The 27,854-nt window shown below is 43.8% G+C and overlaps 1 protein-coding gene across 1 annotated transcript; it reads right to left on the reverse strand.

Annotated features, from left to right (window-relative positions):
- Positions 1–2,232: 2,232 nt before the first annotated feature.
- LOC123443231 (helicase and polymerase-containing protein TEBICHI) lies at positions 2,233–23,797 on the reverse strand. Its single transcript, XM_045119553.1, has 28 exons — positions 23,701–23,797; positions 23,317–23,621; positions 23,020–23,179; positions 22,884–22,946; positions 21,874–22,785; positions 20,755–20,819; positions 20,431–20,536; positions 20,140–20,340; positions 19,443–19,643; positions 18,519–18,680; positions 18,190–18,429; positions 17,605–17,817; positions 17,152–17,502; positions 16,930–17,082; positions 14,835–15,026; positions 14,289–14,507; positions 13,806–13,920; positions 12,419–13,392; positions 12,051–12,248; positions 11,692–11,951; positions 10,529–10,718; positions 10,332–10,445; positions 9,889–10,241; positions 3,836–3,944; positions 3,631–3,771; positions 3,436–3,532; positions 3,208–3,350; positions 2,233–3,026 (listed from the first exon to the last, which is right to left on the reverse strand). Exons 1-27 carry the CDS (start codon positions 23,734–23,736, stop codon positions 3,280–3,282), a joined length of 6,201 nt encoding a protein of 2,066 aa, XP_044975488.1. The 5' UTR covers positions 23,737–23,797; the 3' UTR covers positions 2,233–3,026; positions 3,208–3,279.
- Between the last annotated feature and the right edge of the window lie 4,057 nt (positions 23,798–27,854).

Raw genomic sequence — 27,854 nt, forward strand, 5'->3', positions numbered from 1 at the left:
TTTAATATTTTAAAATGTTCCTTAATTTAGGCATACCATCGGTCTTATATGACTTTACTATTTTCTGGTGTGATCCTTTGTTTATGCCTACATGTTGGTTGTGTGTATATTAATCATACAGACGCGGGGTGTGCGCTTGATATGTTTGTATCCCTTTCATCTTACAGTACATCATAAAAAAGCATCCTTTATCGAATAAACGAATGCATTCACCCAACAATTTTTCTGTTAAAAATAGAAAAGAACATGTAAATTTACAGTATGTACTCATATCATGTATGAACACAAGAAGAACCAAAGAAAATCCGCAAAGAATTGTGCTTGAACCCATGGCCCCTCAGAAGAAGTAGCCGAAGACGAGCGCGGTGAGGGACGCCATGGCGAGGACAGGGGCGGCCGCCGACGCGCTGGAGGCCGGTGCGGGAGCTGGTCCGTCGGCCGCAGAGGCCGTGGCGACCAGCGAGGACGCCACAACTGTGGCGGTGGCCGCCACGGCGAGGACCCTGAGCTTCAGAGTAACCGCCATTTGCTTCCTCGACGGATGCTGCTGCTGCAATGAGCTAGCAAAGATGACTGACTCTGGTGCTGGGAGGGAACTGGAGGTCCTTGGATGGAGGAGGAGAGATCATTCGTGGGGTTATATATATAGTAATAGTAGCAGTGCTTGGAGTTGGAGACTTGAGACTTTGGCTTGGAAACAAAGGTTTCTAGCTGTAATCCTTCTGGCTTGGCTGGTCCGGTTGGCTGATTCGCTGGCTATTGTTTGGTTGTTAGGGTTAAATTAGCAGGTGTTGGGAGAGAGATAGGTGGCCGGCCAGCTGCCAGCAGCTGTGTTGTGGCCTTTAATTGGGTCCCCGTTTGTGCTGATTGCATGCCAGTTGTGTTCGGTTGTGTGGTGTTTTCGCATTGTATTATGCTCTGCTGATCGCTGGCTGGTTACAACTCACAAATTTTGATTTTGTTTTGTTTTTAGCTGACTGACGATCACTTTGTGGCTCCCGTTGGGATTAACCAAAGAAGATGAACTGCTCTCTCAAGGGGACAATAATACTAAACTATGTTTGTCCTGTGGCTGATGTTCCAATTAGATAAGGAAGATGGTGGGCAGTGGCAAGTAAACAGTAAACAGTAAATTCAAATAAAATAGCAAAAAACTTTTTTTTTAAATGGCACGCTAGTGCTTGAATGCGCGTGCAAAAATTCATGGTGGTTTGACATTCAAGGAGGTCATGGCAAAAAAACATAATTTGGTCATGAAAGAAACTTTGAAACAAACAGTTCGGCCTTGATTCTAGGTTTTTTTTCTAAAGCCCCTCGAATGGTCAAACATCACAAAAAAAATTGCGCAACCAGGCAAGCATCTTCAGTGCCAAAAAAACAATTATTTTTAATAAACACTTATTTTTCTTAATTAACTATTCATTGGGTGCAGATGAGCCTGAGGTCATACGTGAATTACCTGTCTTAGAGCATCTCCGACAGTCATTGTATATTTACACTCACTTGCTATTTTATAAATTTTGGTTAAAAAACCTTCTCCAATAGCCTTTGTATAAGTGGTCCCTCATCAAAAAAATATGCAAAGCTTGTTATATTTGCACCCACACTCTCCATATTTGCCAAGCCAAAGGCTACTTTGTAAAAATTTAGCAAGCCTCCTAAAGCCTCACTTTGTCTCAACGACACGTGGGTCCATGTACTAGTATTTGTGCTGCATGTGCGTGTGCGTGTGTGTACGTATTTTCTATGTACGTGTACGCATGTGTGCTGCATGTGTACGTGTGTGTGATGCATGTGTGTAAGTGTATGAGTGTGTGCATGTGTACATAGACGCGAGTTGTGCTAGTATACATATACATGTACGTATGCTAATGTGTAATGTGTCTATGATAAACTGTCTCCACATATTTTTGTGCAAATATAGCAATCCAATATATAAAGGCTATCAAAGACAAAAACATGTTGGCTTTGTCAACCTTCTCTCTCATGTTGCTATAACAAGTTTTTAGCAATCTAATATACAAAGGCTATTGGAGATACTCTTAAGAGTCATATTGTCCTTGTCACTGACATAAGCCAACAAAAAGAATGTTACTCCTACTCTATTGTAAGTAGACAACACAGTAAAAATATTGCGAGTAAACAAGCAATATTGCCTATACCTTAAGTTGAACAGTACACAGGATTTTAACCAACCAGATATCCAACAGGTTAAAATGACCAAAACCCAGGTTCACCATATGAGCTGGGCTCAAACCTTATACACCCCTGTATCTCATTCGGTTAACACAAGTAACATCATTGCAACTACAATTATGCACACGTTGATTTTCTACAATGGCAATTGCAAGCATCAAAAACATTGCGCTGCCCTTCCATCAATGCAGTTGCATGATATGTACATCTCTTTTTCTATCGCTACATTCTTTTGATGTCAGCACGAGCTGCTAAGAATCCATTGATCTCAGCCAGGATGGCCAAGTACAACAGCAAACCGAACAAAAGAGAAAGGGTAAAACAAAACCTACACACCGGGTGCCTACGCCACAAGGAACAACCTTAACTGTACAAACACTGGTGCAAAACGCAGCTCAGCCAGGATCAAAGAGAATGGAGAGACCAAGTAGGTTCCAATGGGCGGCCACGTCCATGATGGAGATGGCTCAAGATGGGGAGCCCTTTCTTTTCGCGACGAAAATGTGTAGAGTCTGCTCTCCAGATTTCCCAGCAAACAAGATGCCCCACGCTTCAGGTAATGCATTCATGGAATATGTACAAGCTTGCTCGGTGATATCCTCAAAGATATTGGAGGAACTGCATGCACACTCATCATGTCCTCTTGCCAGGTTATGATCTAAAAAAATGTCCTCTTGCCAGTTGGAATCTCTGAGTTGATTGATGATGAAATAATCGCCTTCATACGCAGACGCCACAACGGCGGCATCGCAGGTCATGATTTGATACCATAACAAAAGACACAAAGCAACCGCGGGCCCATCTGATAGAGAACCAGAAAGCACTATGACCTGACTCGATCCAAGTTTCAGAGACACCCAAAAGACCACAGGTGAATTAATTTCATCAAACCAAATAGAAAACGTATGCAGTAAGGCATGTTATTTATGTGGTAGATCAAACGTGGCATCAGAGAAGGATGTTGTGGCATTAAGGTAGGGCAAATGTTGCTTCAGAGAAGTCAGAACTTACCCAGCTTTATGATGGCAATGGCTATTGGTCTTGACAAAAGAGGAAAAATGTGATTTCCTGGGTAGTTCAGCATCAAGGCTCTGGGTGGAAAGGCTCAAGTGAACCCCATGTTTTTCCAACCTTCACTTTAGCGCGTAAAGGTACTGAGCAAGAAGCAAACAGCAATTCAGTTTTCAGCTTTGAAATGAAAATTGACCGATACCATTGAGTTCAACGTAAAAACGATACCCAAGAGTGAAGCTGCAGTTTCCATGCTTATCTGTAGCAGCCTTACAGCCTCTGCCACCATAGACGGGTCAACTTCAAGCACAAGTTCATCATGCACCTACAAAATGTAAAATCGTAACTTTAAGCTATCTATATTGAGAAAATAAATAGGCAAAGAGATCCAGAAAAATGGGTGATGGCCACGTCATAAAATACCTGCAAAAGAAGGTGACAACGCCCTCTGATTTGTGAAAAGTTTTGCGTAAGCCCATCCATGGAATCAACTGTGTTACTCCCATTGGTTATTACAGAATGAACCTTAAGCATAGCCACCTTGATAATATCAGCAGCAGAACCCTGCATATAATAATGTGTTAATACAGTGAAGCTAGCAACAAAAGCAAGACAAATGTTTGCTAACCTGGCAAATAGAATTAACTGCTTGTCTCTGTGCTTGAGCTTTCTCTCTGCTATTTCCAGCGGTAATCTTTGTAAGAAAACGTCTCCGTCCCATCAAGGTTTCAACATATCTGCAAATATTGCAATTCTTAAGTTACCTCGATAAGCTTTGATGCACAGGTGAGAAAAACATATATTCCATAAAATAAGTTGACACATGTGAATGCAGAAACATGTTGAAAAGACTCATTTGTCATTGATGTTGGATAGGACCAGGGGTCAGAAAACCAGCAGCCAGTACCAGTGGATTACTGCCGGTTTTCTCCTAAACAAATGGGTCCTTCCTGTTAGAGTTATAATACAAGTCATGTACCCTTTTGTATTTATCCCAATATATAAGGGGTTTTCCTGCATATAGTCCATCACCTGTACATGTATATATATCGGCCTATGGCCTCATGGGAATATAAGTTGCTTTCCTAACATGGTATTAGAGCTAGGTTAACTTTTGCACGCCGCAACTCGTGCTGTTGATCCGCTCCACGCCGCCGTTCTCCTGGCTCGTTCCCGTCAGGCAGCGGCTCCTCCTCGTCACCTCGTTCCAGCGCCTGCCTCCTTCTCCCGACGTCTCCCACCGCTGCTGGTTCCCGTGGGATAGAAGCGCTGCAGGCCCTGCTCGTTCCCGTGAGACACCAGCGCTGCAGGCCCAGCTCCAGATCGGATCCCGTCGCTCAGCTTTTCCTGTTCCTGTTCCTGACCGTGAGCTGAGACACCAGCGCTGCAGGCCCAGCTCCAGATCGGACTCCTGCTCCTGTTCCTGACCGTGAGCTGCTCCTGTTCCTGCTCGCCTACCAGATCGGATCCCGTCGCCCAGCTCCAGATCGACTGCATCGCCGGCTTCCAGTGACGAGGCCGAACCAGGGTCCTGATTTCGTCGCCCCTGCTGCTGATTTCGCCAGATCCAGCGCTGCTCTCGTCCTCCCGTTGCAGCGCCCGCCAGCCACCGCCCTGATCTCGTTTTGATCTCGATTGGATCCGGCTCTCTGTTTCTAAAAAAAAAAAAAAAAAAAAAAGTCTGCTTCATCCGGCTATGTTGTTGTTCCTCGTTGTCCGGTGATCTTTGATGGCACTAACTACACCGAGTTCATTGGCTTCATGCGCATTCACATGCGTGGCATCCGCCTATGGGGTTTTCTTTCCGGCGAGGTCTGTTGTCCGCCATGTCCGGTTCCTCCCGTGGCTCCCACTCCGCCGATCCCACCGGCTCTTCCTGCGGATGCTTCTCAGGCCGCAAAGGATGCGACTCAGCTTGCTGATGAGGCCGCTGTGAGTGCTTATGATGAGAAGGTCTTGGCTTATGAGGAGGCTCTTCAGGTGTATCGTGATGCTCTGTCCGTTTACACACAGTGGCTTGATGATGATGCTCGTGCTGCCGCTGTTCTCACTGCTAGTGTTCTGCCTCAGTTTGCTTCTGAGTTTCTGGGTCTTCCTACTGTATTTGAGATGTGGACCCGCCTTCGTCAGCGCTATGAGCCCTCTGGTGATGCCTTATACCTCTCTGTGGTCCGTCAAGAGCATGCTCTTCATCAGGGTGACTCTACTGTTGATGACTTCTATGCACAGAGTTCTGCTATCTGGCGCCAGCTTGATTCTCTCCGCAGTGCTGGTTGTCGTACTTGCCCCTGTTGCCAGGCTGTTCAGGCCGACTTGGAGTTTCATCGCGTCTACGAGTTCCTGTCTCGGCTCCGTAAGGAGTTTGAGCCCCGGCGTGCTCAGTTGTTTGCTCGTGGCCGTATTTCTCTCATGGAGGCGCTTTCTGAGATTCGTGCTGAGGAGACTCGCTTACGTGGTGCTGGTTTGCTGGAGGTTCCCTCGGTGCTCGCTGCTCGGACTTTTTCTACGCCACCTGCTGCATCGACCCCTTCTCGCTCGAGTGCTCCGCCGCTCCTGCCCACTCCTTCTGGCGGCTCAGGTCGCCCCCGTCCACATTGTAACTACTGCAACAATGATGATCACATTGAGCCCCAATGCTACATGAAGAAGAAACACTTGCGCAAGGCGCGGTCATCATCTACAGCGACTTCGTCACCTACCTCGACAGCTTCAGCCATCGCTTTCACTGAGCAGGATATTCTGAGACTTAAGCGTCTGCTCGCTGCTTCAGGTTCTTCCTCAACGGGTACTGCTGGTTCTGTGACTGAGGCTTCCCGCACTGAGCAACCACCTTCTACACAGTCAGGTACATCCCCATGGGTTCTGGACTCTGGAGCTTCCTTTCATATGACTTCTAATTCTTCCACTATGTCCTCTCTTCGTTCGCTTGATTCTCCTGTTCATGTCCTCACTGCTGATGGTACTCCCCTTCCTGTCGTTAGTAGAGGCACTCTTACCACTCCTTATTCTGTTCCCGATGTTGCTCATGTTCCTCGACTTACCATGAATTTGTTTTCCGCTGGTCAACTTGCTGATTCTGGTTGTCGTGTCATCCTTGATCTTGACTCTTGTTCTGTCCAGGACCGTCGCACGCACACTCTGGTTGGGGCTGGTCCTCGCCGCCGTGATTCTGAGGGTCTTTGGGAGTTGGACTGGCTTCATGTTCCTTCCGCTGGCCATTCTATCGCCAGTTCTTCCGCTTTGGTCGCCTCGGCTACTGGTTCTTTCCAGCAGTGGCATCATCGACTTGGTCATCTGTGTGGTTCTCGTTTGTCGTCGTTAGTTCGTCGAGGTCTTTTGGGGTCTGTCTCAGGAGATGCCTCCTTAGAGTGTCAGGGTTGTCGTCTTGGCAAGCAGATTCAGTTACCATACCCACATAGTGAGTCAGTGTCTAAGCGTCCTTTTGATTTAGTCCATTCCGATGTATGGGGTCCGGCTCCCTTCGCTTCGAAAGGGGGTCATAAATACTATATTATTTTCATCGATGACTTCTCTCGTTACACATGGCTTTATTTCATGACTTCTCGTAGTGAGGTGTTGTCCATTTATAAGCGTTTTGCTGCCATGGTTCATACTCAGTTCTCTTCTCCCATTCGTGTGTTTCTTGCTGACTCCGCTGGCGAGTATATCTCTAAGATGTTGCGTGGTGTTCTTGCTGAGCAAGGGACTCTCTCTCAATTCTCTTGTCCTGGTGCTCATGCTCAGAATGGCGTGGCTGAGCGCAAGCATCGTCATCTTCTTGAGACGGCTCGTGCATTGATGATTGCTGCCTCTCTCCCGCCTCATTTTTGGGCTGAGGCTGTCTCCACCTCCACCTATCTCATCAATTTCCAGCCTTCCGCTGCTCTACAGGGTGGTGTTCCCTTCGAGCGTCTTTTTGATCGGTCTCCCGATTATTCGACGCTTCGCTTGTTTGGTTGTGTTTGCTATGTTCTTCTTGCCCCCCGCGAACGCACCAAACTGACCACTCAGTCTGTTGAGTGTGTCTTCTTAGGCTATACTGATGAGCATAAGGGCTATCGTTGTTGGGATCCTATCGGTCGTCGGATACATATCTCTCGGGATGTGACTTTTGATGAGTCTCGTCCCTTCTACCCACGCCCATCTTCCTCGACTTTTTCAGTGGAGGATATCTCTTTTCTCACTTTTCCTGACACGCCTATCACACTCGTCGAGCCTTTGCCTACTCATTCCGCTCCCTCTGCTTCTCCACCTCCAGTCGATTTGTCGCCACCATCTTCCACGGTCTCCTCGTCTAGCATGTCACCGGATTCTACACCTTCATCTCCGGTGACTTCTTCGTCGCCACTCTCCGATTCTACTTTAGCGATTCCTCCTTCCATTGTTCCATCTTTTACTCAGTGTTACACTCGCCGTTCACGTTCTGTGGATGCCTCTCTGGATGTGCCGTCATCCTCGTCTCAGCCTACTTATGGCTTGCGTTCTCGTCCTCGTCCGCCTGTTGATCGCTTAGGATTTTCCACCGCTGGAGCTGCTGTTCTTGAGCCGACTACTTATCATCAGGCTGTTGTTCAACCTGAATGGCAGTTTGCGATGGCTGAGGAGATTGCTGCTCTTGAACGCACAGGTACGTGGGATCTTGTTTCCCTTCCTCCTGGAGTCCGTCCCATCACTTGTAAGTGGGTCTACAAGGTAAAGACTCGCTCCGATGGTTCTCTTGAGCGTCACAAAGCTCGTCTTGTGGCTCGTGGTTTTCAGCAGGAGCATGGTTGTGATTATGACGAGACTTTTGCTCCTGTGGCTCATATGACCACTGTTCGTACACTTCTTGCCGTGGCCTCTACACGCCACTGGTCTATCTCTCAGCTTGATGTTAAGAATGCTTTTCTTAATGGTGAGCTGCGTGAGGAGGTGTACATGCAGCCTCCACCTGGGTATTCTGTTCCTGATGGCATGGTATGCCGTCTTCGTCGCTCTCTCTATGGCCTTAAGCAAGCCCCCCGAGCCTGGTTTGAGCGTTTTGCCTCTGTGGTGACTGCCGTTGGTTTTTCACCCAGTGTTCATGATCCAGCATTGTTTATTCACCTTTCTCCTCGTGGTCGGACTCTTCTTCTTTATGTTGATGACATGGTCATCACTGGGGATGACCCTGAGTATATTGCCTTTGTCAAGGCTCGTCTTAGTGAGCAGTTCCTTATGTCTGATCTTGGACCTCTTCGCTACTTTCTTGAGATTGAAGTCTCTTCTACCTCTGATGGCTTTTTTATATCCCAGAAAAAGTATATCCAGGATCTTCTTGCTCGTGCTGCTCTTACTGATGAGCGCATTGTTGAGACTCCTATGGAGCTCAATGTTCACCTCTCTGCTACTGATGGTGATCCCCTGCCTGACCCGACGCGCTATCGTCATCTTGTTGGCAGTCTTGTTTATCTAGCTGTCACTCGTCCGGATATTTCTTATCCGGTTCATATTCTGAGTCAGTTTGTCTCTACTCCCACATCGGTTCACTATAGTCATCTCCTCCGTGTTCTCCGATATCTTCGGGGCACAATCTCTCATCGTTTATTCTTTCCTCGCTCCAGTTCATTACAGCTTCAGGCCTATTCGGATGCTACGTGGGCTAGTGATCCTTCAGATCGCCGTTCACTTTCTGCTTACTGTGTTTTTCTTGGTGGTTCTCTCATTGCCTGGAAGACGAAGAAACAGATTGCAGTTTCCCGTTCGAGTGCAGAGGCTGAGTTGCGAGCGATGGCTCTTTTGGCGGCAGAGGTGACTTGGTTACGGTGGTTACTTCAGGATTTTGGTGTTTCTGTCACTACACCGACTCTGCTCTTATCTGACAGTACAGGTGCTATTAGCATTGCGCGCGATCCTGTGAAGCATGAGCTCACCAAGCATATTGGTGTTGATGCTTTCTATGTGCGCGCTGCTGTGCAGGATCAGGTTGTTGCTCTTCAGTATGTGCCTTCCGAGTTACAGTTAGCGGATTTCCTGACGAAGGCCCAGACTAGAGCACAACATGGCTTTTATCTCTCCAAACTCAGTGTTGTTCATCCACCATGAGTTTGAGGGGGGGTGTTAGAGTTATAATACAAGTCATGTACCCTTTTGTATTTATCCCAATATATAAGGGGTTTTCCTGCATATAGTCCATCACCTGTACATGTATATATATCGGCCTATGGCCTCATGGGAATATAAGTTGCTTTCCTAACACTTCCTTCAAAATGTTTAAAAATACCTCTAGTGTCTATTTCAAGCTTCAAATCACAAAGAAGTTACATTTGAGCATTATCAACGAAAAGAGCAAACCAGGCAAAGAAGCAGTTTCTTGAATCCCTATCTTTGAGATAAGAAATTGTATTCCGAATATAAGATAGACAATAATGTGATCTAATACATGTGGAAAGGGGTTAGCATAAGAACATGCAATATCAAATGACTTCACAGGAACTTTTGAAGTTATATTTAGAATATCAACCAAAGTTATCATGGACCCTTCTCAATTTTCCCTTGAAAGTATGCTAATTGTGGAGAAACAATCAAGAGATACATGTGAACAATTAATAATCATGTTTGGAGTAATATTACTCTTAGACCTAATGCACAATTCCGAACTAGCATCAACGAAGACAACACATATTAGAAATTACGAGAATGGCTACTGAAAACAAAACTCACCCTTTTTGGCGACATGATGCCACAGCTTGTTGTAGCCACGAAGAAACGCCTGGAAAGAATCTCTTGAAACTTTGAATTTTCTGTGCAGCTTCAGCTGGGCTGCATTCAAGTTGTTCTGCAAGGGAGTTGGAGCCCATTCCATAAAGGATGCCATAAATAAATCTCTTTGTGTTATCTCGGTCCTTAGAAGAGACCAAAGACTCTTCTTTGCCACTCCATCTTGAGGCAATCATAGTAAACACATCAACATCTGGTTTACTTAGAAGCTCGATCAATACAGGATCTTTAGAAAAATGCGCCATAAAACGCAGCTCTATCTGGGAGTAATCGGCAGTTACCAACAACCAGTTGTCCTATTAAAAGAAAGAGATAGGCCATGAAATTATCATCGTAGCTGATTTAGGACTATTTAAAAAGCAAACAATGATTGAAATGAGCAATACTTGAGTGGGAACAAAAAATTCACGGGCATTGATTTCATGACGATCAACCATTGACATGCTTGTGAAATCTTTATCATTCTTTCCTGTTGTGAAATTCACCATGTGCTCAACAGTCTGCAGATGATAATTCAGACAGTTATTGGTAACTATATATGAACATCAAACCAAATGAAACATAAAGATAAAAGGTGAGTAACCTGAAGATTTGGCTCTTCCATTGATAGACGGCCAGTAGCAGTTGATGTCTGAAGCCAATTTCCATGTATGATGTACCTTTGGGATTGGATGCACAACTTAGCCCGTGAACAGATGGACCCCAATGTGCCATTCAACAGTTTGGCCAATGTTCTATGTTCCTTAATTACTGAGACAATTGGGTGTAGATCCCTATAGAAAAAAGAACAAAATAAACTATATTTAAAAAAAAAATAAGTTCCTCACAAATTACTGATCACTACTTGACAAAAACACTGATCTAATTGAGAAGTTCAGCTAGAGCTATTCTAGTCTACATTCGCCACGACTTTGTTGTCAACAATTGAGTAGCTGCATGCTGAAGAAAGATTGTGGAAACAAGGACAAAGTGTCAAAAATCAAATAGATGTGATAGACAATAAAAGAAGATTCTCCCTGGCAAGCTTAAAGGTGTTCGTGCTCAGAGTGGCGTCTCTGCGCGTGTAAGCATCGTCAAGTTCTTGAGACTGCTCTGCCGATGCCCTGATATTCCACCTCATTTCAGGGATGAGACTATTTCTAATGCCACTTGAATAGTATTCAATCTTCTGCTGCTTCTAATAAACATGGCATCTCCATAGAGTGTCTTTGTGAAAGACACTCAATTATTCGAGTTTTCTCCATTTTTATTGTGTGTGGCATGTGTTCCTTGCACCTCATGAGCGCACCAGTCTAACAGTGAGTCAGTGACAGCTCAATCGGTTGAACTGTTTTTTAGGAGATATAGTTCTGAACATAAAGATATCGCTGTTGAACAACTTGCGCCGATTTCTAAGATATTTACTTAGAAGGAGCATGACGCGGGGCCTAGGTGGAACTCGAATGAACGCAACAGCATAGGGGAAGTGAAGCATGGTGAGATGACAGCGATGGCTTAACATGACCTGTATATATCGTCCGTAGCAAATCAAAGAGAGAGACTAGCATGCTCCCTAACATTTGGCAACTCATGTGTAATTTGAATTAATAGTGTAAATCATGTAAAATCCTCTGAGGTTGCAACTAATGTCTTAGCCTGAACAGATTTACAAATTTGCTTCAGACTGACAAAAGAATCTCCAGAATAACAGTTGCTAAGCATGAAAAACGCTCACCTCCCAAACAATGAGGAAATAATAAACATTACCTTAGATGGTCCAGACACTGCTTGTCAGTGCTAGGATGCAACTTCCCTTTCTCGCACCCTTTTGGTACTGGCAGTTTTAAGTGAGTAAAAAGAATGTCAGCGATGTCAGCATTTGCATTTAGTGAGAAACTCTTGCCCACTAATTTGTATGCTTCTTTGTCTAGCTCCTTCAGCCTTGTTATTATAATATGCCTCGCACGGAGACATGCATCCATGTCAGCACCAACTCCCCATAATTCCATATCAGCAAGAACATTTACCTATGCATAAATATATCATTAGTCCTAAAGCATTTATTTTTTAATGGAGTATTAAAGCATTCCGTAACAATTTGAATTAGGCAAAGGTGCAGAATATACCAATGGACCCTCAACTGTTTCAATCAAATCACTGAGATTTTGAGAAACAAGCAACTTCATCAAAACAGAACCCAGTGCTCTTGTCTGTGCAGCCCGCCTACAGCAACCGTTGTGAGCTGCTTTGTGCATCTGATTCCTCCATCTGCCATCCCGATTTGCTGCTGCTGCAGCCTCACTAGGTAGCCGTCTCTTCACTAACTATTTATCAGAAATAAGTCAGAATTTAGATGACAGAAAAATGTTTGGAATAGCTTGAAACTAAAATTAGAAACGGTTGACTGTTGGAGAAGTTGAAACAAGTCAGTTTATGTTTTTTTGGGAAAAATACATTAAAAAGGAATTGTGCATCGCAAAATAAAATACTGTACCTTCTCGAGGTTTGGCACTGTTTTGCTTTCCTCATCTGGCCAGAGAATCCATGCCACCAAGCATATGTCTAACCCATTATAGACAGAGATTGGTGGTAATAACACATATGTGCTGTCTAGGACTTCAATATTGTTCAATGTTTTAGGGTCAAGGTGAAGCCTAGAAAGCCGTTGACAAGAAACACAGGGAGATTTAAGTGCCTGAATCTGGATCTTCAAATTCCATGTCATTTTCTTGACACTCTTTTGCTGCATAATGCCAACTATTCTACTCCATCTTCTCCTAAATCCTTCCCACAATTCAACAGAATTATTGTTGCCAGTTGGGGTTAGGTCTTTTGGGAAATTGCAGTAGTAGACGGGTGAACTTTCCCAACAAACAGCCACCCCAAGAATTTCAAAAATGGTCAAAGATAGTTTACTTGATTTCTTAACAAAATGAAGATCAAAAGAAAATTCATTAACAGAAGACCATTGATCAAGGAAACCATCAAACCCTCCAGGGAAGTTATGTGCATTGACAGGACCTCTGTCAGCCACATTTCTGCTGGGCAACGTCGATAAAGGTGATGCTTCTTGCATACTAGCAAGGTTGACACTATTTGCTATTCCTTGGCTCTCTTTAATATGAATGGTAGAAACAGGGTGCATATCCTCCCCTACAATCTCTGTAGAAGCCCTTTGAGCAACATAATCAGAGCAGATGTTTCTTTCATCACCATCACGTGCCCCTAAAACTGACTCTTGGCACTTAGCATGACCTGCACTAGGAAATACCATGGCCTCTCGAGGTGGAGAGTCCTCACTAGCTGGGAGCAGAGGTGTGGTAAACTGAGGAACTTCTACCCCAAGTGACTTGAAAGCTGAGAATGCTGCTACTCTGGCTGCTTCTGCCTCCTCAAGAACAATTCTACGAGCTCCATTTTTTATTTTCTTGGCTATAACGAATTGCATTCGCCGTAAACCAGAATCATCTAGTCAATTGAATAAAATGGCATAAGAGAAGGCAAGTGCACAAAAAAATAACTAAATGATGAATATAAAAGCTTCGCCCTGAACTGATCAAAAAGCAACTACGTAACTAGTGATGGAAACAAAAGCAGATGGATCAAGTGAATGCTAATACGGAATACTTAACAGCACATTTGAACCATGTGCACTTGTGAAGGCCTTCTTCTCCAAAAGGCAAAAGGTCCTTTGTTCCATAGTAGTTTGTGAGTTTCACTACTACTGACATTGCTGATTTAATACTACTGATATTGCTGATATTACCACCAACACCACCACTTACCAGTACTAATGCTTACATAAGACCCGGTATAAGTAACATGAAAAAGTATGTCAGAATATTAGAAGGCAAAAGCTCAAGTATAGATGGAGCACCAACCTTGACCAGACCAAGAGTTTTCGAAAAGAGCTTTTGCGATTTCAGGAATAGATGCTTCAGCAATGGTAACAGGGGTACGCAAACCAGAGTTATAAAGAGCCCTTGCACGTGAGCCCTGTATCCATCATACATGCAGTGACATTACAAACCAGAGTTATAAGGTACTCCCTCCGGTCCTTTTTAGTCTGCATATTAGCTTTGTCGAAAGTCAAACTATCTTTACTTTGACCAAATTTATAGAAACATGTATCAACATTCACAATGCCAAATTAATATTGTCAGATTCATTACGAAAGGTAGTTTCATGATATGTATATTTGGAATTGTAGAAGTTGATATTTTTCAATATATATTTGGTCAAACTTTGTAAAGTTTGACTTGATCCAAATCTAATATGCAGAGTAAAAAGGACCGGAGGGAGTAAGAATATAAAGTCGCAAGTGGCAGCACTTGGATAAGTCATCTAATAGTGACATGACAAACCTTGACGAATGGAATTGTTGTAAGTTCTGCGATCTCCGCCCTAACTCCAAACGAGACACGGTTTTGGAACTTGGCAACAAGACCTTCTAAATCCTGCCAACCAAGTCTCTGACAAAAGGCAGAAACCATTGAAGCAAACCTGCCAGCATTTTCCTGCAAAGCTTGAATCGTACCTCTGGCAACTTTAAATGATTCACAAACATCTGTGACAGGAATCTCCTGAAAGATTGAAAAATTTAAATGCATTAAAACTTCAGATATTAATCACACTATATGTAAATGCAAAACGATGCCAAAACATTAAAGCCATATCACTTGGCCAGTACTCCCTTTCAGTTTATAAGGCACACACATATTCAACTTAACCAACGAAATATGTATTACATTGTATACAAAGTATACCATATAACTCACATTTTGTCAGTCAAATTGATGATCCACAAATATGGGTGTGCCTTATAAACCAAAAAAGAAAGGGAACACAATAGATAAATGTCAGGAATAGTGAGTTATCTGGTAAATAATCAACTCGAGATTGAATTATACCTGAGCCAGCCTTGATATCATCAACGCCACATAAAAGCGCTTAGATACTCTAAGTGACTGGTCATTAATAAGAGTGTTTACACCAGAACCTCCACTAGTATTTCTCTTGGGCCTTCCGCGAATAGGCATTGCTGCCCCATGGGCCATGTGCATCAAGAAAGGTTCTGTTACTCCAACCCGGTTGCCAACTGACTGCATTCAAGATTACCAACAAAAATTAAAAAGCCAAAAGGTAAAATAGAAGTGCACTACATGAAAAATAAATCGCTTAAGTGTACAGATGTTTGATTTGACATAGTTTGCATCAATCGTCATTATCACTGCATTTTAGGAATTAATTGATTTTAGGGATTAATGTACAATCTCTCAATCTCAGCCACACCTGAACATGACCTTAATCCAGAAAACCATAACGCAGGTCTAGGGAAATGGTAACAGAATTGTGATGAACCAGACATTAAATGGCTGCTTGACTGGTGAAAAATGCAGGACATTAGGTAATCGTCATAAGGAGGCTGAGCCGTGGGGATAGTGGACTGGTGGCGGGCGGTGGATGTTTAGGCCCATTGCATTGGGCAAGGTAGTTTAGGTGAGCCATTGCGTGTCTATTGTGGTGTTTTTATGGTCCCGGGTTGTGTGGGCAACGAGACAAACCAGCCGACTGTGGTTCAGGTGTTGCAGATGGCAGTGGCACGGAGGCTGGTGTACAATCACCTTAGCCAAAGTTGAGGAGTCCAAGATCCCCTCCTCCCAAAGCGAATCTGGCTTCTCCATAATGAAGGTGTTGGTGGCTGCTGTGAGGTGTGGTTTGCATACCGCAGTACAAGATTCTCCTACCTCGTGCTTCTGGTGGGCGTCTTTTGTGATCCCTTGGAGACTGTCAAGGTTCCATGTGCCGTTGCTGCGTCGGTAACACCTCTGGCCTGCTCGACGAGGCATGGCATCACCTCGATACAGCTTGTACATGCTTCGTTGGAGTGAAAGTATGCTACATTTCTGTACTTCTCGGAAGCTCATGGTGTTTGCTTGCTTGTGGAGATGTCTGTGTGTAATGTTTGTACTGTAGTTAGCCTGTGGGCCAGTTCTAGCTCTTTGCATCTGGTTTTACGGCCCTGTTTTCCAGAGCACTTTCCTAATAGAATCGCAGCGCTCCTGCCAAGTGTCCCAAAAATGTTTACCCAGAGTTTTAACACTAGCTGCTCTGATTTGCCACGGTTCACCGTGTGCTACCTTTAAACTGTTTATACTTTCAGATGTGAACCATATCAAGGCAGTTTAGCTGAGCAAAAGCAAAATGAAAATGGCCCGGACAACTAACTGGGGTTGAACCATATCAGGGCAGTTTATCTGAGCAAAAGCAAAATGAAAATGGCCCGGTCAACTAACTAGGGTTGTGGCTGTTTGAGATGACCGATGTGCAGCAAGCTTAACTGCCTACTAGCCCGACAGCAATAACTGCACAAGAGAGTGCTTAATCCAGAAAGAGACCAAAAGGCAATCTGACCATTCAGACTCAGTCAATATATTGACCTAACTTGAGTCGCCTCTGTTAGGATAACTTTCACCTTTTTCTCATCTCACTAGATAATACAGTTTCCAATGTCTTGAAGTGGCATGAATGGATTATCCAAATCCTCAAGGCCACAGATTGAACATTACACAAAGCTGATGATAAACTTACAGGCATAGTTTAGTTTCATTAAGTTTCCAGCTCAAGTTGCAGTAATCAGTTTTTGTACTACAGAAAATACTGGAGTTCAAGGTGATGGTGTGTATGTTTGCATTCCATCACCCCTCCACACACACACAAAAAAAATCGCTGGCAGGTGGGTCCATCTCTCGATGATGTCCACCTTGGGATTTAAGATTTTGCTATTTGTATGGAGATTGATGTGCCACATGAATGGAATTATTTTTACTTTTTTAGTACTTCAGTGATAGTGTGTAAGCATTCAGAATTTCAGGTAATAGTAGAGTTGCAAAAATTATCTTTGTGTGGTTGTGTCCAACGAAAACAAGTATAATTTGAAAGTACACACAATCAAATTAAATGTCAGAAAACAAGTTTTGCAGATGCAACAGAGGACATGTATACCTGCTCAAGAGAAGACAGTTGCATGAACCTCTCATAGTATAATTCCCAGTCAGGTTCAACTTCCACATTTATGGGGGTTACCAAGTAGACTAAATGCAAATCAGATGCCAGAACAAAACCTTCTCTTGCCCTTGAAAGATCATCAAGCACAACCTGTAGTGAAACAAAGGTTGGTAATGTTTAATGAAAAATAAAGAAAACATACAAGAGAAAGTAACCTACCAGTGATTCCTCGGGATTAAGAGAACTGCCAAAAGATGCTCGTCCAAGTGGAGTGGTGGAGTATATCTTGGTGTCATTGTTCCACTCAACAAATCTTTTATGGCATAACCAACGAAGAGAGTCTTGAGCAGACTTTACGACATCGTCAAAAGATTTGGTGGAGTTAAGCAGCGTACACCTCACATATCGATGAATATCACTTGCAGTTTGCACGATCCCACCAGCAACAACCTCCATAATTGCATGAGTCATTCCATTTTTGTCTTCTGAGAGGCATGACTGCAAGGGGGGGCAATCACTTCTAACAATACCTGTTATCCTCTTTACCTCTTCAGGCCTACATACAAGTATCTGTATTTCAAACATATGTATCAGAAGAAACCTTGCATTTTGGCAACAGGTCAAAAATAAGAATTATTCTCAGTACATAAATGAATAGGTTGCATAGCTTACACTCTCTCCTTTTGTGTCTATTCCAGTTCGACCAGCGCGACCAGCCATCTGTCTATAGCGAGTCCCATCAATGAAATCACGACCTATCCTAGGTTGCCTGAATATAACTCGCCTCGCAGGCAAGTTTACTCCAGCAGCTAAAGTTGATGTGGCAGTCAAAACTCGGACAAGGCCTTTGCGGTAGCATGTTTCCACAATGTCTCTCTCCTCAACCTGACAAAAGAGTAGGTTGTAACAGTCACTAAAGAAAGACATGTATTATGAACTTGATGATCTGCTGATGTGTTCTCATCATGATCATAAAAAATATGTAGTTGCACGTGAAAACTGAAAGAGAGAAGTTGTCATGAAATCAAAAGAGCGAAGTTTTTCCCCACAAGAAAAAAAACAATGTTTTCACGGCCATAAACATGCTCAAACAGCATCCTACTCAACCGCGGTAAAAATGGGCATTGAGATATTCAATGCAACTTGCAAATGCCCACAGCAGCGATAACAGCAAAAGAATGGTGTCAAATTAAACATTCAGATGCAGATTATATTGTCGTAAATGATGAAGGTAGAATGAAAGTAAAAATATATTACCGTGAGACCAGCATGGTGGTATGCAACACCAAATGGAAGGGTTTCTTCCAATACAGGATCTAACCCAGCAGGACATCTCTTCAAGGCTTCAACTGCAGATGCAACATCTCGGAACTCTGAGCTAACTTCTTTTGAACCAACATTAGCTACTTTCAAGAACTTCGCAATATGCTTTGCAGTTGATTCACAGCCTTTTCGGCTGGAGCAAAACAAAAGAACAGAATGACCCTCCAGAACAACCTGAAGGGGCAAAACGAGTGAATTATGCATTTATCTTACAAACTAGAGTAAGGAACTGAATGGATGGAAAGTTTATATATTGAATTTACCTCATTGCACAACTCAACAATATGGTCTGGATCCTTACCACCAATATCAGCTATTTTAGGAAGTACGCGTACAATATTCATGTCTTTATCAAATATTTGATTACCAACTTTGATAAACTCCTCCAATGGGACGGGTCGAAAGGTAGTTTGATACAGTGCGGCCTGTGTTGCATCAAGAGAGCCATCAATCATCGAAAAGTTTGCAATGAAGTACAATAACACATCGTAGAGGACAATAATAGACATTTCCTATGGCCTCGCAAAAAAACATGCCTTATAGTCTTGTACAAACCTCATAAATTGGGTTCCGGATGCTAGAAACAAATGAGGTTGAATAACAAGTAGCGACCAAATCCCATAGTGCAGCAAGTTACAATGAAGTTGATCACAGGGCTAGCTTGTAGGCTCCATAACAACAGTCATATAGTTTGGTGATCGAACATTTTTCTTGAACACATAGTAGGCGCTGAATAAATTTTAGATGACTACTGATTAAAAATAATGTATGCATCAGAATTCCTGCTAATTTATATTTGTGCTGTAACGTGCACTGCATATCCACTGACTGCTAGGCCGCCGCTTAGGCACTAACTGCCATTTACCTAGCACCAAGCATTTCTAGAGAAACGAATCATATCCATCAACTCTATTTGCAGAATTCCTGCTAATTTATATTTGTGCTGTAACGTGCACTGCATACACTGACTGCTAGGCTGCAGCTTAGGCACTAGCTCCCGTTTACCTAGCACCAAGCACTTTTTAGAGAAACGGATCATATAAGAAATTTTCCTCTATTAATAGGGTGAAATAACTCCAAACTTAGAGTTCGTCATCTCTGGATAGTTACATGGCATGCCTGTTTAAGGTAGACAACAACATTGACTAAAAAGTAGATATGAATGAAAGCGACAATAGAGTTCTTACTTGAAGCCAGTCAGCTACAGCTGCAACGTTGGGCATAGTAGCACTCATACCAATAATCTGTAATCCATGGGTGGCACCCGCCTTGCCACTGCTAGAACCTGAAGTTTCTCCACTAGATGACTCTGAATTTCCTTCACCAGCGGCATACCGAAGTTTTGTGAGCATCAGCTCCAAAAGGTACCCTCTGTGCTGATCGCCAACCTATAACACAGTTGTATATTAGAGAAACTTCAGATGTGTGAACAGGAAAAACTTTACAGGAGTAACTACTTCAGAAGTTCAGATGAGAAGAGGGGACTGGATGCATAGATAAAGATACCCTTCACATTATAAAGGCTGCTTTAAAGGCAGTTCTATTTTATATTGTTGTATCTGTAGGATACTTTAACAAAGCGCATTCCCTTCTTCAGAAACATAAAAATAGGGTTACGCATATGTGTTTGTAATTGTTTCAAGGGTTTTCCATACGTTATCATGCCATTGAATTGCAAAATTACTTACATACAGTTGCATGTCTATTCTTCACGGCGCTAGTTTATCATAGTTTTTAAGTATACAATCATACATGAGTTCAAATGCAGAAGTCAAAAATCCCAGGAATACTGGACATTATTATGTAATGTGAATAAACATAAAGAACAAAGGTGAACCAAAAGATAAGAGATCTTGAGAAGCCCAATGGTTTAGATGAACTTACCATATGAAGCTCATCTATTACAATTATACCAAGTTCAGAAAGGCGGCCATCCTCCAACAACTTGTTTACCAGAGAATTCGCCTTCTCTATGGTACACACAGCAACTGATGTATCCTTAGGAAGTGACCCTCCCCCCTGATTCCCATAGTAGCTACGGACATGCTTACCCAGTGGGGCAAGAAGTTGCTCGAGATGTTCAGCCTGTAAGAAACGGTTGAATAGTCAATTAATCCAAAAAAAACATGAGTAATGAAGAGTACAAATATTGCTGAGCTCAGTACAAATATTTACCTTTTCAGCACATAATGAAACATACGGAAGGACTAGAATTGCTATCTTTTGACTGGACAATATCCGTCTCAACATCAGAACTTCAGCAACAAAACTTTTACCAGCACTGGAACATAAGAACAGCATAAGGCACACCAGTAGATTTAAGAAGTTAAATGGAATATGAACTGTTCTCACTTAATACTACTCATGAATCATAGAGAGAAGTACATATTTTAGAATAATGGAATAAAAAATCTACAGAAAAGCAATAAAATCAGGCAGAATCATTGGGTATTGAGACTAATCAACAGAAGAAGAAAAAACATGTAAACCTCCAAGTACCTCGTAGATGCGCAATATACAAGATTGCGATTCTCCAAGACACCATCCACAAGTAAACATTCCACCTGCAATACACATGGAACGTAAATGAATAAAGATAAGTAATACAATCAAAAAAGTATTAGTATTAAAGGACTTGCAACTGATAATCAGTGAGCAAGAGTACCATGGGCATGTTAACCCAACCAGGCACAGAAAGAGCAAATCAACACATGTGACACTGAACCCTAACCGTATTTCAGGGATTGTGATAGTTTGCAACTTTGGATATTTCTTTTTGGAGCTACCCTTTTGATTTCCTACTAAACAGTATTATCATTTAGGTTCTAGAGCCAATATATAAGGAACCCATTAATTTCTTATGATGGTACAAGATACTCCTCTGTATCAAAATATAAGACGTTTTGGCAGTTCAAATTGAACTGCAAAAACATCATATATTTTGGTACAGAGGTAGTACTTCATAAGAAAAAATCGGAGCATTGGACAGGCAGAAGAAAGATAGTTTTAGTTAAAATAATTTGTTCACCATCAGTGGGCAACTTTGTTTTGGCGTAACATAACGGTCAAATACTCAAATAATATATAAACTCAATGAAATATATAGCCATTAGAGTGCACAAACACACCAATACAAAAACACATGCAAAATTCTGACATATACATACTGTACTGCAGAATAAACAAGGAAAAGTGTGTATCTAAGAAAGTACTGCACTGCAATAGGTCAGGTTCGTCGAATGTAAAATAAATAGATAAATTGTGGTGGTAGTAGAAGCAAGTTTCTCCATATTAATCCTTTGCATAGACCATATAGTAGAGAAGTAGCTCATGGCATACGCACCACTTAGTACATAGAATGTGGAGGACATAGGTAGTTTCAACTTTAAATGTGATACGAGGAGCATAAGTTATGAGTTACGACAGAGGTTCTTAAGGAATTTTTTATTAACGTGATTGAACTAACAGTATACTCACACAATTTTACTAAGGGCAGAGTACTGGACACGATTAGCCAGCGTACATAATAATGCTTTATACGGGCAGCAATTTTATGTTGAACTCCTGGCTGGAGAATGTAGGTGACATTTGATTGAAGAAAAAAAAGTCAAAGCTAACCTGCCATGGATATAGCTGTGGAATGCCTTTTTTCATGTATATAGCACAAAGCTCCTGAGGGAGCCAGCTTGAGAGCTTGGAATGATCCTTTAGAGGAACAGAGCTGGTAGGAGTGCAAGCTTCCACTCTTTGAGAAGCAAACTTACTCTTGGAATCTCTGTTAGGCTTGCAAGAATTCGAATTTGCAGCAGGCAATTTAGCCTTACCATGGGTCAGTTGATTGAGGTCACTCTTAATCATACAAGAACCTCTGACTCCGACATCAATTGAATGACCCATCCCTGCAGTTTTTGACTCGAACAAACCTTCACCAGGAATCATGACCGTAGAACCGACGTCTGGATTAAAAGTAATTGTCTTTGTGTCATCTACAGAACGCATGAGGTTTTCCGTTCTATAAAAGCTACTGTCCTTCGGTCGACCCTGGTTCACTTGTGCACTTCCAGGAACAGTCCCACCTTTTTCTTTACCTTCCAAGCCTGAAACTTGAATTGCATCCTCATGAAAGAAATCCAGATGCTTCACAGGCAAAGGAGAGTTGTTTTTATGCTGTCTATTTGTCACTGCTAATTCTGATGTATTTGGGAACGTGTCTATCTGCTTCATAGGATTGCTGCCTACTGTATTTTCACAGTTAAATTCCTCATTTCCTGATCTAGGAAGAGTCTTAGAACCCAGTGCAACTGCACAGGACGACTTGTCCGCTGCCGCATCACAGTGTCGCCTTCGAGGACCCTTGTGAGCCATAGCAGAGACGCCATCAGCAAATTCCATTGCGGCATTCCAGAAGTCCTCCCCTGGTGATACCAGGGAGGATGCAGATTTTGGGGTCTCCCCAGGTGCTGCAGAAAACCCAGCAATTTTCTGCGCAGCATTTGGAGTAAAGCTGGACCTTTGCAAGGCCCCAAATCCCTGCAAAAAGGAACATCTTGGTATATCACCAAAAGCTACTAAAACATGGAATTCCACAAACGGCTTCCGAAATTGATGGTTTCTTGGATCCACCATACCTCAAGAGGTTCTGAAGCACCGCGATTACCGACCCATTTCAAGGGCATGTTATTGCCTAATTCCTGCAGTGCATAATACTGTCAGTTACAGCTCCTCCTGCACCACATCATTTGAGAGGATAATCGTTGGTTTTACCTTAACCCTTGGAACTTCGTCGGCTCCACAACGAGAAACGCACTGCTTCTTGGCAGATCTATCACCGCACGGAGCCAGGAACGAGTTGCCCGCGCCCCGCTTCTGATTCTTGTCTGGTTCGCCCTTGCCAGTGTCAGACATCATAACAGACGGGATATCACTGCAGCAAGGGCAATAACAGCCTGAACTTAGCGCAAGACAACAAAGGTTCTTGGCACCGAAACAACAAAGAATTGACGTCCTGCGGCAATGGGGACAAGACCGGTTCTTGGCACCAAAACGACACGAACCGCTCACCTGCAGTAATGGGACAGGAACTCCATGGTGAACCGCTTCATCTCCAGGTCGTCCCCGTAGTCCGTCGCCGGCGCCGCGGAATTGCCCGCGTCGACATTCATCGCCGCGGCGGAATTGGCGATGTCGGAGTTCATGGACGCCGCGAGGCTCCTCCGGGCGCCTGAGGGGGAGCCAGCCAGGGCAGCCGACGAGCACGCCGCCGCGGCGGCGGGAGGGGACCGGACCAGGTACCCCGCCAGGGACCCCTTGGCGGCCCCGGGGCTCCCATGCTGCGACGAGGGCCTCCGCTTCTTGGCCGCGAAGAACTGGGGAGGGGCGGATCCGGCGGGTGCTTAGGGCTTGGAGGTAGGAGACGGTAGGGAAGAGCTAGGTTTAGGGGTTTACCTGGTCGACGTGACCTCGGGAGGAGCCCGACGCCATTGCGGAAGGGGGGCGGCGGTGCGGTTTTTGGTTTGAAACTTGGGCAGGAGCGAGCGATTCAGGTGGGTGGGTGCTCTCTCCTTCTATACTCTTGGTGCTCCGAGGGCTGAGGAACGTATTCCCCTGCCTACGATCCACTAGGCAACACCGTACGCATCCATAGGCCCCCACAAGAACTTACCCTACATCTGTTTGACTTTTTTCTTTACCTTGATATGAGATGTTTTTTAGACTAATTTAAACCGCAAAACCGACTTAATTAAGCTATAGAGGTGGTAGCTGACAAGTCTACCGAACGAAAAAAGAAAAAGGTGTCTAAGGTTACCTAGGGTTTCTAGTCCTCTGGTGGTGCCCGCCGTGAGTTTTCCTTCCGGCTACCTGTTGCTCCCCGTTCGCCCATCCTCCTCGCCATCGCCGACCAATGCTTCCTCGTGGCTGGTGTGGTGGTACATCTAGGGTTTGGGGGCTCTTGATCGCTTCATGAGTTGGCAAGCCAGACGGAGGCAGGCGGCAGACGGATCCTAGGATCTGGAATCCCCGAACAACATAATTGAACGGCTAAACTTGTAGAATGATGAGGTAGACGACATCATCTGGGAAGATGACGTATACCTGGCCAAACGGTATAACTTGTAAATTGGTCGTGGAGCTGAACGTGGGTACAACAATGATGATGATCATGACGAGCTCATAGATCACGACCGTGGAAGAAGAGTAGGACGAACTAGGGGAGAGGAAGATATGGAAGATATGACTTCAATGGTCAAGATGTCGATAAAATAGTAAATTGGAAAAGGATGGTCTAACTAGAAATACGGGGATGGAGACGTATGATGCAAACAAAAGATGGCGCTTTAACGCGCAAAATGAACATAACAGTGATGAAGTAGATGGAAGTTCATCATTTCTATGGAAAAGGAATGCCACTGATCCGGTGAATAAACCAAAGGAGTCATGAGTTCCCTTGCTTAAAGGAATAGGCTTGGTTGCGGAGAGGGTTGACATGTTTAATGGGAACACTGATAAATACATCACGGATTGGAATTATCTGGGCAATAAGGTTGCCACACCCCAAACATCAATGGACAAAGAGAAACCGAGAGTGGATATTTGGAGGTGGTTCCGTCTTTAGAAGAAAAATATAGTGGCGGCCTCTAGAAATGGGGGTTGCTAAGGAATCATGAAAACTATCAGTTGGAACTATCGTGGACTCCTCGGAGGCCGACAGTGCACACGCTTTTGGATATCCATGGGCAACATGGCCTAGATGTGTTTTTTCTATCGAAAACGCACATGGACGAGGACAATGCAGAAAGTTTGATGATAAAGCTTTGAATGTATCATAAGATGGTGGCTCCTAGTAAATGGAGAAGTGGAGGTTTGATGGTAGTCTTGAAGAAGGAGATGAGGATCTACTCCCGGACTATGACATCTGATTTCATTGATGTTGATGTTGAGGAAAATAATGGGAATGTCTCGTACCTAATTGGGATCTATGATGAACCTAGTTCGGATAAAAGAAGAACTTATTGTTGGGGAACGTTGCAAAGGAAACAAAAAAATTCCTACGCACACGAAAACCTATCATGGTGATGATCATCTACGAGAGGGAGATAGGATCCACATACCCTTGTAGATCGCTAAGCGGGAAGCGTTAAGAAACGTGGTTGATGTAGTGGAACGTCTTCGCGATCCAAATCATTGTCGTCCCATGATATGTCCCGATCTAGCGTGAAACGGATGGCACCTCCGCGTTTAGCACACGTATAGCTCGACGATGATCTCCGCCTTCTTGATCCAGCAAGAGGGGCGGAGAGGTAGATGAGTTCTCCGGCAGCGCGACGACATGACGGCGATGGTGGTGGAGCTAGTCCAGCAGGGCTTCGCCTAAGCACCGTTGAAAACTAGACTAAAGGAGAAACGGATCTAGAGAGAGGGCAGCACATGGCTGATTGTTGTGTCTCAAAAACCATCAAAACCTCTAGTATATATAGGAGGAGAGGAAAGGAGTGTCACGCCCAAGATGCGACCCTATCCTCAATTTGGCACGAAGGCCTCGTCAGGGATAGAAGCGCATGTCGTCGTGTCGCAAGAATGGATATCGTTACAAGTACATGTACTGAAAAGAAGAGATATATATACAGAGTTGGCTTACACTCGCCACAAGCTACATCAGAGTCACATCAGTACATTACATAATCATCAAGAGTAAGAGCAGGGTCCGACTACGGACGAAAACAAACGACAAAAGAAGAACGACGTCCATCCTTGCTATCCCGGGCTGCCGGCCTGGAACCCATCCTAGATCGATGATGAAGAAGAAGAAGAAGCAACTCCAAATGAACAATCAACGCGCTCGCGTCACATAACCTTTACCTGTACCTGCAACTGGTGTTGTAGTAATCTGTGAGCCACAGGGGACTCAGCAATCTCATTTCCAAAGGTATCAAGACTAGCAAAGCTTAATGGGTGAGGTATGTTTAAGTGGTGAGGTTGCAGCAGCGACTAAGCATATATTTGGTGGCTAACTTACGAATACCAGAAATAAGAGGGGGAAGATCTACGCATAGCGGACGTGAACTACTGATGATCAAATGAATGATCCTGAACACCTACCTACATCAGACATAACTCCACCGTGTCCTAGATCGGAGAAGGAACTCACGAAAGAGACAATCACGGTTACGCACACAGTTGGCAAGTTTTAATTAAGTTAACTTCAAGTTATCTAGAACCAGTGTTAAACAAAGCTTCCACGTTGCCACATAACCGCGGGCACGGCTTTCCGAAAGATTTAACCCTGCAGGGGTGCTCCAACTAGTCCATCACAAATTACCACAAGCCGCATAGAAATCCTCAATCACGAAGCTCGCGATCTCGTCGGATTCCCTAGTGGAAAACCTCAACTCTGAGATTACCCAAAGCATCACCGGAATCCCGATGCACAAGATATCTCGTCAAAGGTAAAACTAATCCAGCAAGGCCGCCCGACGTGTCGACGATCCCGATAGGAGTCGCGTACCTCGTTCTCAGGACACGACGGATGAGCTAGACGTCGGGATCGCTAAACCTCCGGGTGACCAGAGGGGCGCCGGACATCGCTCAGGTAGGACCAACACTCATGAGGAGCACTGGCCCGGGGGTTGATTAAATTATCCTCGGGGTCCGGAAAGTCCCTATGCAATTTTATTAGGTGTTTAGGCAAATGTAGTACCAAAGTTGGGCCTTGCCAGACCAGCTTTAATCTAAAACGAATTATCCAGGGGGTCCCCATAACAACCCCGATCGTGTTAGGAGCGCTCATTTATGGAACATAACACCGGTAGCCGGAACTAAGGGGGCAAAGGTGGAACAAAACACCAGGCTAGAAAGGTCGAGCCTTCCACCTTTTACCAAGTATATAGGTGCATTAAATTAAATAGCATTTAATATGGTGATATAACAAGGAACCCATGCTTTCACATGGAAGCAACTGCACCTGCAACTAGCAACGCTAACACAGGGTTAAGCAAGCGGTAACATAGCCAATCAGTGGTTTGCTAGGTTGAACAGGTTGAAGGTTATCATGGCATTGTTGAGAGGCTGAATTTAACATGTGGTAGGCAACGAGACATAACGACAGAAACAATAAAACTAGAATGGCAATGATAGTAATGGTATCTGGGGAAATGATCATCTTGCCTGAGATCCCGCTTGGAAGAAGAATGCCTCCGTGAAGCAGACGAACCGACGTAGTCGAACGGGTCCTCACAATCCGACACGCTTCCGGAACTCTAACGAGACGGGGAAAACCGGAAACAAGAATCAACACTCGAATTCACCACATGATGCACAACACAAATGATGCATGAGCAGCTGAATACATGCAAGTCACGGCATGACAAATCACACAAGCAGTCACTACACATTAAGTGAAGTTCAGTATGCAACAAGTTGCATATTGACGAAACTCCACGTTTATTTATTTAGTTCTATCCCGATTAGATACACGGCAATATTAAATGTGGTTAAACATGACAAGAGGTGAAGCGTAATTAAACTAACTATCTAGGCATTTTAAATGAGATCGGAAATGACATATAGCACCTCCGAGACGACCTCACATGTTAATTTACGAT

The sequence above is a fragment of the Hordeum vulgare genome, chromosome 1H, assembly GCF_904849725.1.
Source record: "Hordeum vulgare subsp. vulgare chromosome 1H, MorexV3_pseudomolecules_assembly, whole genome shotgun sequence".
NCBI lineage: Eukaryota > Viridiplantae > Streptophyta > Magnoliopsida > Poales > Poaceae > Hordeum > Hordeum vulgare.

Bases quoted from the DNA above. Each gene is read 5' to 3' on its own strand.
- LOC123443231 (XM_045119553.1), bottom strand. From the start codon at position 23,736: ATGGCGTCGGGCTCCTCCCGAGGTCACGTCGACCAG. The intron at 19,644-20,139 runs GTAAGTTCATCT...ACTGTGTTATAG, and splicing joins TAATAGATGAGCTTCATATG to GTTGGCGATCAGCACAGAGG. The intron at 14,508-14,834 runs GTATAATTCAAT...TCAATCTTTCAG, and splicing joins TGATATCAAGGCTGGCTCAG to GAGATTCCTGTCACAGATGT.